The sequence below is a fragment of the Asterias amurensis genome, chromosome 2 (genome assembly GCF_032118995.1).
Source record: "Asterias amurensis chromosome 2, ASM3211899v1".
Lineage (NCBI taxonomy): Eukaryota > Metazoa > Echinodermata > Asteroidea > Forcipulatida > Asteriidae > Asterias > Asterias amurensis.
The window spans coordinates 14,126,896-14,141,807 of NC_092649.1; the positions used below are offsets into that span (position 1 = coordinate 14,126,896).

The 14,912-nt window shown below is 39.4% G+C and overlaps 1 protein-coding gene across 1 annotated transcript; it reads left to right on the top strand.

Moving 5' to 3' along the window:
- Window positions 1-385: 385 nt before the first annotated feature.
- LOC139954543 (monocarboxylate transporter 12-like) lies at window positions 386-4,104 on the top strand. The gene is made up of 5 exons (XM_071954389.1): window positions 386-576; window positions 1,365-1,612; window positions 1,823-1,969; window positions 2,306-3,169; window positions 3,579-4,104. The coding sequence occupies exons 2-5, from the start codon at window positions 1,402-1,404 to the stop codon at window positions 3,707-3,709; spliced, it is 1,353 nt and encodes a 450-aa protein (XP_071810490.1). The 5' UTR covers window positions 386-576; window positions 1,365-1,401; the 3' UTR covers window positions 3,710-4,104.
- Window positions 4,105-14,912: the final 10,808 nt, after the last annotated feature.

The following is a 14,912-nucleotide window of genomic DNA, read 5'->3' on the forward strand; positions in this document are numbered from 1 at the left end:
CACCTTCTATTTACACGTGTGTAAATTTCGAAACGTCAAAGCATCGTAACACCACCTTTTCAGGGTTTGGTTCATCCAAAATATGATATGGAAGTCAACAACTCAAACGTCTTTAGTTTGTTCTCCCCTTTCTTGTTGACACTCTTTAGCACAGATTAAAATCTGTATGGTGTAGAATATTGGGCCAACACGCACTGTTGCACCACCATAAATGCAACTCCATGGTAACTTGCAACACAATGAAACGTTGCACACAGTTTGTGAAGAAGTGGCCTTGTTAGCCTAAACCAATGCTTTTGAGGAATTGTTTTCGTTGTTATTTGTTTTCGCACTACTCCGCGAGCTACCTTCCCGCTCGAGCTGTGTGTGCATTATGTATGGCATTGCTTAGTGTAAAACTGGCCTGTCTTTGCATAGGCTGGAAAAAAAAACCTGTTTCTTCATTCTATATAATCAAATTAAGCAACTGCACAAGTTTCTGGCCGAAAATAACATTTACATCAATACGACGTACGATTGTCGTTATTGTTAAGCTGATTTATTATACAGCTTTGATCTGTTTATCCCAGCAGGCAGGTAAGTTGGTTCATCCATGGTTCATCATACGTCTTAGTGTAGTTTGTACAGTATACATCATAAATTGGTTGAATCGACGGCAATTGGGTTCATACTTCAGTGTAAACACACACACAACGGGCAGCCGTTGTGTCATGGTGTTTTATCATGGTGTTATTTCGAGTGTGGTGAGTGCAACAGGCAACATTGATGGTCAACCTGTATTGTCTTTCTTTATAAGAGACCATTCCAACTCACTGGTTTTATTTTATAAATTTTAATAAAGGTAACAATTCGTCGCTGTTACCACGAAGCGATCTGTAAACTCGGATCGTCGAAGTTATAGGTGCCCCTCAATAAACAGGGCAATTATAAACGTTATGCATACATCATAGAGCAAGGTCCTCGCTCTATGCATACATCCAACAGTAATGGAGTCACTGGCAATGCAGTCTCCTGGCTGGTGTAAGAAAATCGTGTGACCAAAAACATTTCAGGTTGCAAGACCGAGCTTTGCCCTACGTTCATTTTAGATATACGTCTGTACCTTGCGTTGACTTGTGGGACAGACCTAAACTTCTTTCTCCCACAAAAAAAAACCTTCCAAAACAAAACATCAAACCAGCGCGAAATTCCACAGAACTGGTCAAGCCAATGAGAGTGCTTATAACATTAAACAATATTGTGTTGTTTTTCTAGTAAACTTTTATTCTAATTCTGGAAAGCACATTGTTGTGTTTTGTGTTTAGATAACGCACTTCTATAGGGACTGTAGTTATGATACCACTTCTTTTTCTCTTTTGGAACAGGGGTGTCATTTATAATTGAGCAACTCGGCTGTGCGTTATGTCTTCTAAACGAAGACCAGTACATCACCAGGACAAGGATCCTTGGGGTTGGGTCGTTGTGGGCGCAACATTTGTCGCTACACTCATCACGTTCGGAAATCTGAAGGCTTTGGGTGTGCTCCTCCTAGCCATGCAGAATGACTTCGATAGTGACGTGTGGATAATTGGTTGGATGGCTGTCCTGTATAACTCAGTTAGTTACATCTCCGGTAAGACACTTACAGACCTTTATCCATATAACATTTGTATCTGGATGGCAACTTTTTTGCGAAGCAAATATAGTAATACGTGCCTTGTACATTTAAACCTGGTGTAGAAATGTGTGTGTTCATTAACATTCCGCCCATAGTGCAAGACTTGAACAGCTCTCTTTGAATTTTGGTAATTGGTTACAAGGTGTGTTTTGTCATTGGATGCAGGTCCTTTTATTGCCGGCATAGATCGTCTCGTTAGCAGCAGACGCTGTGTTGTTATCGTCGGTGGAGTACTGGGGTCAGCTGGATTCATCATCGGCTCGCAGTCGACTACAGTGTTACAGTTAATACTTTCTCTTGTCATTCTATCAGGTAGTAATATTTATTGCTCCATGGTAATATACATTATAAACTTATACTGATGGCCACCGTCTTATAATGTTAAGGCTTCATTCTCAAAGGGCCGAGGTGAAGATTTGAGGTCCGTTTAAACCATCTTCCTGTGTTTTTTATTTTTGTTTGGTTTAAACAACAATGACAACGACACCCGCAACGACAACAGCATCAACAGTATCAGTTGTAACTAACGCCTAACCCACTTAGCAATCATGTCGCAACGAATAGAGTTGGTACGTGGTCCGATTTTTTTATCTATGAGTGGTTATTATGACAAGTGGAGCTAATATATGAGTTGTCTTCTTGTTACAGGTGCTGGTAAAGCTTTGAGTTTTTTCCCCTTCTTTGGTGTTCTGGCGTGCTACTTCAGTGATAACTATTCCGTTGCTATTGCAATAGCATCATCAAGTATACCAATCTCGATGATTGTGTATGGTCCCCTGACACAAATACTTCTGGATACATACGGCTGGCGTGGAACCATGCTAATAATGGGTGGTATTACTTCCAACCTTGTAGTTTGTGGTGCATTGCTTAAAACTCCTGCAGTAGCATCGCAAACATGTACAGAACAGTACCAAAAGGTACCAGACGATGCAGCAGACGGGGAAGACATTTCAACGGAGGGAGAAAACATTCCTTCTTCCAAATCTCACAAGGGAAAGTGCGTGACGCTGAAGGAGAACATCCAGCGTTTCCTTACATCCATGGACTTTGAAATAATGACAAACAAAAGATTCTTATTTATGACCGCGTCAATGAGCTGCGTTGACTTTTGCTTCAATGGGTGGATAGTGTACATGGTGTCACACGGTATATTCCAGGGGCTGAGCAGTAACCAAGCTTCACTGTTACCAACATCATTCGGGATTGGATACATCCTCGGCAAGTTCATGGAACCTTTGTTTGATCACACCCGATTCAAGCTTTCTACATGCACATGGGTTTATCTTGGCTGCGTCATCATGTTTGCCTCATATCTCACCGAAGCTTTCATGACAATGTTCCATGTGCAGATGATCGTCACATGTTTCATTGGAATGGGGCATGGTATTGTATCGCAGTCAAACGACGTCATTGTGCGGTTTTTAACGTCAGGTGACCGGATCGTAGCTGTGGTCTGCTGGCAGGCGCTGATAGGAGGAGTTTGTGGGATGGGAAGTGGATTGCTAACAGGTTGGTATTTTTGCGTAGTACATAGGTTTGCAACTTTATGTGAGATATCGAAAGAGGTGTTTACTCGCCTCGAAGATTTCCTATCTCGCGAGTTCACTTACTCGCCTCTGTGACTGTGATTATGAGAATATTGCACACAGAATAATAATTCAGTTACTAAAGACGACAAAACTAATCCTAACCAGTATGTGAAATAAGTGGTTAGCTCGCACGGATTAGAACCCGTCACCTTCTATTTGCCAGTCCTGAAGCTAATTACCAGTTTATCAAGGCGACGTCTAGGAACACAGTTCGAAGTTCTGAATGATGGGGACTTTTTAACACACCCCTTACAGTGGACGAATGAACACTGATGAGAATTGACAATCACAATATTACTATAACCTATCTCATCGTTGTTTGCTTTCAGGGTTGACTTTCGAATGGACAGGAAGTTTTCAAGCGGCTCTCATTATTTACAGTGGCATCATGCTGATTTCGATCCCATTATTTATCATATATGATATAATAACAAGACAGGAACAAGACAGGGTTAAATAAAATGCCGAGGGTGGATATAAGGCGTCATTTGATGCTCTCCTTCAAGAAGACTTCTTAATTTCATCCACACGGTGAGACTTCGTAAGAAATGTAATTGTATTCAACATGAACGCACATGTAATGGACGGATTTCGGGAATGGCATCATCATTATCTTTAGCTATCTACCTAACTGCACTGCAAAAACTGTGGTGTTAAAATGTACGCCATCGGTGTTAATTTTAATTCTTTTCCGTCATTCATATTGGGCAAGAATTTCGGTGTTAAATAGCTCCTATTTTGGAATCAAAATAAGTTAACACCAATATCGGTGTAGAAGTCTAACACCAAATGGGGAGTAATTTAATTCCAAATTGGTGTTTATATTGGGCAAGAATGCTGGTGTTAAACAACCCCGATTTTGGAGTTAAATTAATTTAACACCAATCGCGGTGTAGAAATCTAACACCAAATGGGGATTAAATCAATTCCAAAGTGGTGTAAATAAAAACAACACAAGTAATGACAAGACAATTTGTTCTGGTATATAAACTTTTGATATTATTGCTTCAAAAATATAAATCTGGAATAAATCATTCATTATTTAAACAATAATCATACAAATAATACTGATCAAATCCAAAAGTAATAAATGGAAATTTTCTGAAAGTGTCTAAACCATCAATAGAAGGCATTTGACATCATCAATTGGCAAGAATAAAATTGCACTTTGATTTCAAGGATCAAGAAAATTAGCACTACTGATTATAGTATGAAAAACACAAACTAGCGTAACACCCTAACACCATAACAAGAACAAACTGTATAAAACAGCTGTGAAAGCTGTAATGTACTTCCGAAAGCTATCCAGTATGAAAACAATCTTTAGTAGTCACACAACATGAGATTACCAATCTGTTAAGTAGTTTCTATATTTAATGAATAATCATTGACATTACTTTAGCCTCTTGAATAATCATGACAATACTGAAAAGATCATTGTTTTTTCCTTTCTCTGTCTTGTTTCTATTCAAAAAGTAAAAAGGTTTCATAAAATAACAAAAAATTGTCTTTTAGCTGTAGGATATGCCCAATAATGAAAACTTCTTTGTACTTATCTATAGCTAACATGTTATTGTCGTTTGAGTTTTACATTTTCAGGGTGGAAGGGAAGGTTAACACACTTTACTTTGATTTGATCCCAGTAAAAAACCTGTAAGGGAGATACTATAAACATGCAAATGAGTCACAAACAAAAATTACATAAATCATTGTAAATTTTCTGGATAATCTCAAACATCAACCCCAAACATTTTATAAATTGGCAAGAAGCTACATACAATAAATATCATAAAACTGCACTTTGATTTCAAGGATCACAACAATTAGCACAACTGATTTTCCCCAACTGATTACATTATGAGAAAAACACGAATTAACATCAAATCATAACAGGAACAATGTACATACATCAATCTGCTCATCAAATCATGGAATGTACTTTAATTCCAACCAAACCAAAACCATAGATTTACAAACAAATATGATCTTATGCTAATTGCTCTTCAGTATGACAGCAAAAGGTTTCATTTGTCTTTTTTCTGTCTTTTTCTTTTCAGATGAAAAAAAAAGTTTAGGAACATGAAATAAAATACTTGGAAGCCCCTGAAGTAAAATAAATCATTCCTTTTGTTTTTTAACTGCAGGGTATAGGGTATGCCCAATAACATCATGTGAAAAATAACATATTATCTCAGAATGACAGAAAAAGTCTACATTTTAATTTTGATTTGACAGATGAGCATTCCTTATACTTCCTGCCATGTTGATTAAAAAGATGGACTCATGAACCTCTCTGCTCCTAAAATTACCCCATTTGGCAACGTACAGGGTAAGAATGAAGTTCTAAACAAAGTAATGGACATAGAGGTGGGTTACAATGTTTCAAAAACCTTCAATACAAAATACACCTTGTACTTAAACACCACAAGATGATGAATTTTGACAAATAAGGGTACGTCATTAGCATGAAAGCACAAAACCTGGGATGATTTGTACCTACTTCCAGAAAGTTTTAACCATGTAACATCATACACTTCAGACAGAAGATCAACACTAGGTAGTCTACCCATCAGAAGCTCAACACAGCCAGCTGCTAAATTTTAAACCACACTTTCTTTGTCGAATCATGGTTGAATGTGTACCTCCTTAGCTTCAGCTTCTTCACCAACATAGTTTGTGTCCTTCGGGTTGGTGATATGAATCTCGCTCTCTTTGGTTGATATGGGGGGCTACTTTCTGATGAACCGTCATCACTGGGGCTGATAATTCCAGTTGTGTCACTGATGATGCTTGGCTCACGACTACAGGGAGCTGAAAAATAGAACGTACATTGACTTCGGGTTTCAGGTTCAGGTTTATTTTTCATAGCATTAGCAATACAATAGAAGGGTATTAAAAATAGATGTAAAAATACACATCAGGGGAAATGAATATAATTTTTGTTGTTACCCTTCACCGCTATGTGATAAGCACTATCTCTTTGCATTTTGGGTCCTGCAGAAGAAAAAAACATGCACTGAGTATACAGTGCTTATCACACATCGGTGAACGGCAAAGAAAATGTATAGTTATAGTAGACATGGGTCTTTGTTTTTGTCCCATTAGCTTGTTGACAAAGTTCGTCCATGCAGCCAAATTAGATTGTTATACTTACATACTAAAATATACTTAATATACTTAATATTAAAATAAAATTACGGTTTCAGTTCAGGCCCAGTACAAAGTTGCTAAAATATTTATGCTTAGTACTCACCCCCACTCCTCCCCTTCCTTTAGCACCATCATCGTTATCCCCTGATCTGATTGGAGAACATCATTTATGACATCAGCATCAATGCCGGCACCATCTTTGTCATCAACAAAATAAACATCTTGATCTTTATCTATTTGAAATTTTGTTTTTACTGTGGATGAAAAGAAAGAAAATAGACAACAATTATTTTGTTATCGAAATTCATGAAGGAGCTTTTGTTTAATAAGTTGTGTCCAAATAGTGTTTACTAGGCATGTTAGGCCTAACAGTGTACATGTACTTTATGTAAATGCACTGACGAGCCCTGGCAAGTCGATACACACATGGTGCTACCGCAAAACAAATAAATATCAATTTTTTTGTCCACAAAATAACCGCAATATTTTTATGTAATTATTCATCTCTATTTTCTTATAGTTTTTTTTTTTAAGTTTGTGACAAGTCTTTTTAATTGGAAATATTACACTTTGCTAACAAAATAAAAAATAACACCCTTGAGTTGGCCCACCCTCTTGTCGGTGTTAAATCTATCATACGTATCTAATGTATTAAAATTAGCACAATGGAATACTCCAAACACGTAAGCCAGTAACGGCCGACTAAAGTTGGTTTTCATGGTTTGACCTATGTTTCAATAAATATTAAAAAAATTATGAACTTTTGCCTTATTCATCCCTCCTATCCTAAGTTACCAAATCACTCGGCCGGCCGGGTCTCGTTTGAGGAAAAAAGCTAAAACAAAATCTCCTCAGTTTTTATGGAACTTCGGAAGTTTTGTAGAATTAGACTCCATGATTAAACAATTTCTAGCTAGGCTAAACGTTCGTCTACATACATTACTTCCATACTTAGAGTACGCCATTGTATTAGCCAATCCACTATGCATGAGACCACAAACTGACATTAACGTACTGTTTATTATGGGACGTGTTCTACATGACAATTGTGTTGCACCAATCGCCCCACACACTTTAGATCGTTAATTCGCCCCGCACCGCTCAGGCAAAACTGACAAAAAAAGCTTCTCATTTGGATGCCATAAATGACTTACCAAGATCCACAAACTCGTCGTGGTCCCCCCTGAATGGGACTAACTTCCGGATGGTCCTTTGAGCGTCACTCACTCTTGCTATAGGCATGTTGATTATCAAAAACAATTGATCAGAACACTATTTCTTGGTATAATTCTGTGTGGCAGCAACTTTCTCTGACACGCTGTCTGTTCTCGCCAGCGGCCGGCAGCGCATCCCATAATTTCGTCTTGACCAATCACAGGCCCCCATTCGACACACGCATGCGCTTTAGCTCGAAATTAACACCACTATTAGGTAACACCAGCGTTTGGAGTTCAAATTAATGCCGATGGTGTCAATATGACACCGACTTTAATTCCAAAAGAATAGATAAAACTTGGTGTTGAAAATTTAACACCACAGTTTTTGCAGTGTGGGACCAGTGGGATTGACAACCTTAGGCCTCTTCGCAAATACCCTTTGCGAAAGTGCTAACTGATGATTTCAGATGCTGGTCTAGGTAGCGATCAAACTTGATTGTAGCTAAACCAGCATGCACCTCAGTCCATGCCTAACGTGCGCGTACCAAGTATTTGGGATAGGCATCACGCCCTCTATCGGATGTGAGTAAACTGGTCCCTAGCCTGGGGTTAGACTGGGCCCCTGTCTTTATCCGCAAGGATAAAGACAGGTACCAGCTATTCAGATCCAGTGATTCTATTGGGTATAATGATACCATTGGATAAATGCAGTGACTGAAAGCTACCGTAGCTGGGTTTGTTTTGATTGGTCTGAGGTCACCTCGGTTGGCCAATCAAAACGCAGATATGGAAAGCTTACTTTCGGTCGTCCGCACGTGTGTGTCCACGTGTGTGGTAGTATGTATACAGTACATGCATGGTGGATACGGTACTTGCTTGGTAATGTTGGTGTAGAATTTGTGCGTATGAGAGGTCAAAGGTCAAACCACACACCGGTTTTTGGCCGGTCTCTGGCGCTATTCACGAGCCTCGAAGAATGTCGTCAGACGTTCAGGCTAGCCTGGGATGCGTTTTGGCGGCGGTAACCAAAAACTGTTTCGGTTGTTGGTCGTTGGTTCTGCTCTTCAGACTGAACGATAACCGAGTTGTGAGCTCGGTTACCGTTTTGGTTTATGACGTCAGAAACAATTATTGGTTACAGCCGCCAAAACGCACCACTGAACGTCTGACGTCATTCTTCGAGCCTCGGAATAACGCCAGAGATTTCTTTAGCCCACGTTTATAACTATTAACCTTTGACCTGCGCATTAAGTGGTCAGACTTCATCACAAATGAAAGGCTGGCTGAACTGATTGGTGGACGGTGGTGTCTCACGAGTGATGAGGTCCTAATAGAGCGGAAGGCGAAATGGTGCGCTCATGTGATGAGACAGGGAGGCCTACCCAGCGCAGCTATAGATGGTTTGCCTACAAGCACAATTCGAGGCAGAGGCCGCCCTAAGCTGCGCTGGATAGACAACGTCACAAAGTGGAGTGGAAGAAGCGTCAAAGAACTGAGACGAGCAGCGATTGAAAGACACCAGGTGATGGCGGCAACTCCAAGAGTGCGCCCCCATTACAACCTGAGGTCGAGGCGGCCACGGACGCAAGTCTATGCCGAATGATAATGCTGCATCATTTCACAAGGCCTTAATCGTTAGTTCGGTTTGGGCTGGTGGCTATGATATAAGGTGCATTTGGGCTGTATGGTTCTTTTTTCTAAGGGCTATGGGTTTATGCTGTTAAATAATAATTACCCATTATCGGTTAGGGTTTTCACCTGTAAAATATATTGTCATCTTAGGAAATAACAACAGTACTAGTATACGAATCGTTTACAGTCGCAGGAATTATGTTTTTGATTTTGTTTAACCCCAACAGCTGCCGAAAATGTTCCTATACAACGCTTTACTTTCGCCGTTTCAAGTCTATACATAACTGCATCCTGGGTGCCGATCGATCCTTTTTATAAAAATACAATTTTAATTGAGATTATTGTATGCACTGGGTCGGCATTGTTACCATGGGCAGCGAGCTGTAAATGCTATTGGCAAAGTGCAGTCACCCTCAGGGAGGGTGACTGCACTTTGCTTGAACGAAATTATTGGAGTCCTTGTTTTGCCTTTTTGAGTTAAAATGGTGGCCATAACAGGAGTGCACTGGGTGGTTTTGAGTTAAAATGGTGGCCATAACAGGAGTGCACTGAGTGGTTTTGAGTTAAATGGTAGCCATAACAGGAGTGCACTGAGTGGTTTTGAGTTAAATGGTGGCCTTAACAGGAGTGCACTGAGTGGATTTGAGTTAAATGGTAGCCATAACAGAAGTGCACTGAGTGGTTTTGAGTTAAATGGTGGCCATAACAGGAGTGCACTGAGTGGTTTTTGAGTTAAATGGTGGCCATAACAGGAGTGCACTGAGTGGTTTTGAGTTAAATGGTGGCCATAACAGAAGTGCACTGAGTGGTTTTGAGTTAAATGGTGGCCATAACAGGAGTGCACTGAGTGGTTTTGATGTAGACAGACAGATTTACTATCGTGTCCACCATCTCTCAAAATTGCCCTATTGTTACTCGAAAGTAATTAAACGTCATATAAGTTGGCTCACATGACGTGTGTTGGTTTTGCGGCTCAGAGGAGATCTTACCTTATCTTTTCAATTTTGTCTCCTTTTTATCAGAAATGGGGTTGTGGGTCCGCTTGACGCTTATTTTTGTTGTATTTTATTTTTTACAAATGATTGTCTATAATGCAATGTTTTTACTAAATTTTTGCTACTTTTTTAACTGTTGTGTATTTTTAAAAAACATTTTGCTATTTTTGCTCATCTTTTTAAATCCTGCATTTTAATGTTTTTTATGACTGTACGGCGCTTTGAAACAGTCTTTTAAAAAGCTCTTTGTAAATGCATTTAGGTTCAGTTAAGTTAAGTTAAGTTAAGTTAACTACTTCTTATCTATAATTAATGCATAAACAGAGAGATTCAGTGTGTGTCGTCGTCCCCCCCCCCCCATATGGCAAACTGCGTACAAACTTCTCCTGATAGCGCCCTCTTTTGAATTGTCCTCCTCTAGCCAGTGAACTGGTTAAGCGCCCTCTCTTGTTATGGCAGCTCTATCTTTTATATACTGTTTTTGTGTTCTTATCGCAAGGACAGGTATTGGTTTTAGATAACCAGCAATTTCATTGGATACAACGTACATGTATTTAAGTATAAAAATGATGATTTATTATTAACTGTGTCTGTAGAATTTGATTGCGAAATGAATGCGAGTTCAAATGTACATCCGTACCACGTGACCGTCAGAATATTGGCGCAAGCTCGAGGCAACTCTGTGGCGTTATTCACGAACCTCGAAGTGTGACGTCAGATTGTTCAGGTTATATCCAATACTGCTATTTTTAAAACAGCAACAATTCTTGGTTTGTTGATGACTCATTCTAGAATGATGTTTACTCCAGGGTTTCACCAGTGTTTAACAGGGACCTGAAGTCCATTTAAAGGCACTCGGCACTATTGCTAATTACTCATAATAATTGTTAGCATAAACACTTACTTTGTAACGAGCATGCAATGGAGAGCTGTTGATAGTAACACGTTAGAAACGGCTCCGTCTGAAGTTATGTAGTTTTTGGTAATCGCTCACCCAATTACTTCTGGCCGGCCTAAGCACTTTTTAGGCACATGCAAAGCAAACAAATTTGTGCAACAAAGTGTTTTTTCTTTAACTATCTTGCACTAAGAACATCTGATGACCCTTTGAGTCCCAAGTTTTCACATATTTATTATTTTATGTTTGTTTGGATACGCACCAAGTGAAAAAAATTGCCCGTTCCAATGCCTTTTAGGCTAACCTTTCCGAAACCTCAAATGAGCATGGAAGTGGGACAATCAAATTAATTAATCAGAATAATTGGTCTTTATTGATGCCTCCTAAATAGCTTTCCTTCCCCTTTCAATAGTGTTGCGTTTCCCTTGTGAAGAACCCTAACCTAAGTAATTGTTTCTAAATTGGGTCATGCCTCTCTCTCTCTCTCTCTCTCTCTCTCTCTCTCTCCCTCTCTCTCCTTTACCAACTTAATTCGATTGAAATTGATGAAGTGTTTCTTTTTATCCCCTGAAGCTCGTTTGGGAACTTGTGTAATATGACATGTAGGCCTAGTACAAAATGTTATTAAAAAGGGTGGTTTAATGGTCACCAGGCACTGGACACTATCGGTAATTGTCAATATTCCAAAATGTGCATAATATAAAAAAAAGAACTGTGAAATTTGGGATAAACTATTTATTGCAAGAGAATAATGGGAAAAAAAACACCATTGGTGCACAATTGTGTACTTTCAGATGCATAGACCTAATAAAAGGCTTCAGCTAAAGTCTTTTATTATTTGACTTAGAAATTACCTCTTACTCCAAAACTACGTTACACTATAGGGAACCTTTTCCCACAAAGTTTTGTATACTATCGACAACTCTCCATCTTGCTCGTTACCGAGTCAGTTTTTAAGATGTGATGGTATTTTCCAACAGTGTCCATGCCTTTAATGGACGACCTGTTACACTTTATTGTCGTCTTGGTTATGGTTCACCGACTTTGCACTGACAATAACAGTTCGAAATCCTGGGTCATAATCAGGTACCAGACTATTTCCTACGATCTTTGTGAGGTAGAGAAAAACTTGCACATGAAGCAAGAATTATTCAAATAAACATGGCAAAAACTTTTAGGAAAATCTGTCATGCTTGCAAGCCTAATATAGATACGCGTCTATATAGAGTCGGGGTTATGAATAAATTGGTCATTACGTCATAGTTGCTAATAAGAGAGCGCATTTATGGTGATTTTGTGTAAGATTGGGTATTTACCTTTTCAAGTATAACTGCCATCTTTCCCGGGCAGGACTTTCTTCAATAAACTAGAGTGGGTGCATGGACTCCCCCTTTCTCACCGTGGCCTCTGACATTGGCCTTTGACCTCACTAGCCTTCTTGCCCGCCAAAGGGCAATTTATAATTGTTGTGAAATTCCACTCATTGAAACAACGACGGTGAAAACACGTTTGCTGCAAGAAGATGGCAATAAAACTGATCTACGGCATTAAACCAGTGATTCTGATAAAACGTTGTGGCGCCAAAACCTCTCAAAATGGAGCCTCAAAGTGAGGAAACAAAAGCATTTTACCAAGGGGGAAATGCACTTCCGAACTGTCTTGTTGTATAAATACATATGCAAAGTCTCCCCTACTCTGCAGTTCGCACGTATTGCTATCGATTGAAGTTTAACATGAAGTCGGATGCTTGTGTTGTGTGCACTCAATGTAGACAGAATGCCACAACATGCGAGTGTGTGCTGAGAAAACATGTTGGCTGCGACTAGATTTTTTTTACGGGATTGTCAAACAGCCGTAAAATCAAAACGGTTGCGTCATGGAAAGGCATTTTTTTTTCCCCTCAGAATCTTCAAAATAATGATACTCAAATTCTGATCAATATTGTTTAGATCTAGCGCACCTTCATCAAAGCAGCAAAAGACCCTTTCCACGACATAATTGATGTAAATTGCACATAGCGCGTGCACACACACACTACGGTTGTCAAAATGAGAAACCACAATGCTGTTTTCTACGCGATTGTGCGTCTGTTATGCTACTCTCACACTAGGGAGAATATGCTAGCGAATGTGCTTACGAACGGAAATATTGAACAGTCGCTCAAACTTCACCACATTCGCCACAAATTCACTACGTTCACAAGAAGTCATTATCCACCTCCTTACGAAGATATGTCACTTTATGCTGCTCTCACACGGCGAATATGCTAGCGAATATGCTATCGGAAGGAAATATTTGACAATCGCTCAAGCTTCGCAACCGTGTCTTCGCGAATTGTTTCACGATATTGCATACGTGTGCGCACATATTCGCGAATTGTTTCACGACATTGCATACGTATGCGCACATATTCGCGAATTGTTTCACGATATTGCATACGTGTGCGCACATATTCGCGAATTGTTTCACGACATTGCATACGTGTGCGCACATATTCGCGAATTGTTTCACGACATTGCATACGTGTGCGCACATATATGCGAATTGTTTCACGATATTGCATACGTGTGCGCACATATTCGCAAATTGTTTCACGACATTGCATACGTGTGCGCACATATTCACGAATTGTTTCACGACATTGCATACGTGTGCGCACATATATGCGAATTGTTTCACGACATTGCATACGTGTGCGCACACATTCAGCGAATGTTGTGAAGACGGTAATTCGCCATCGATTTGCGTATGAGCATTTGGTAAGCCATTGGTACTGTTGGTAAAGCGTGCGTATTATGCGTAAGATATTGGTAAGGAGAGTTTTAAGGACGACCATAACATATTTACTATCAAATCGCAACATTTGAGCGAATTCATCGCGAATTTCAAACATTCATATTCGCAAGATATTCGCCCAAGTGTGAGAGTACAGCATTATAGAGTGCACATCTCTATGGCGTTTGCCAACCAATATGTGCGCATGCGCGAATGTAAAAAGTATAATGGTGGCGCCCTGATAAAGGTATGTTGTGTTTGTTGGTTTATTTTTCAACTAACATGTAGGTCATTTGTATTTTAACCAAATCGAGACCCAGTGTATGAATGGCATTATATTTTGCACAATCGCTTGTATGTATATAGGAAATAAACGATGGACTTAAATCGACAGTAAATGTTATGAAAGCCAGTTCAATTGGTAACCTACGCTCCATGCAGTTATTTATGGTCACTTGAAATTCAACTTTGTCATCAGAGGCAATTAAATACTGTACCGCAATGAAAATTTAAAATTGGTAAATTTATTGCTTTTCGTTAAGCTGTACCCTGACCAGAAAGCATCCAAGTCTGGTACGCAATCACCTAAAGTGCTGTATTGCTGATTGCACTCGGCTTTGGGTGATATAGATTTTTGAAATCTCCTTCAGCCCCCCCCCCCCCCCCCCCCCACCCCAGCAACCACCAACTGAGTCATACTTAAAGGCACTGGAAACTATTGGTAATTTTCAAAACAATTATTAGCACAAACACTTACTTTTCAGGCATCTGAAAGCACACAAATTTGTGCAACAGAGGTGTTTTTCTTTTATTTCTCTTGCAACTTCGATTGTCAATTGAGTCAACATTTTCACAGAGTTAGTTATCGATGCATTTGTTTGACATTACTGATCTTTTTTGAAAATTGGCCGGTGCCTTTAAACACTGGTTCCACTCCTTCATTTTGATCAATCCCGAAGATGATGTAAGTTTGAGGTGAATATCTGTTAACCAGAGAGATCTCCAGGAAAATAAAGACAATACTGGCTTTCAATCTTGTTTTCATTAAGGATACGG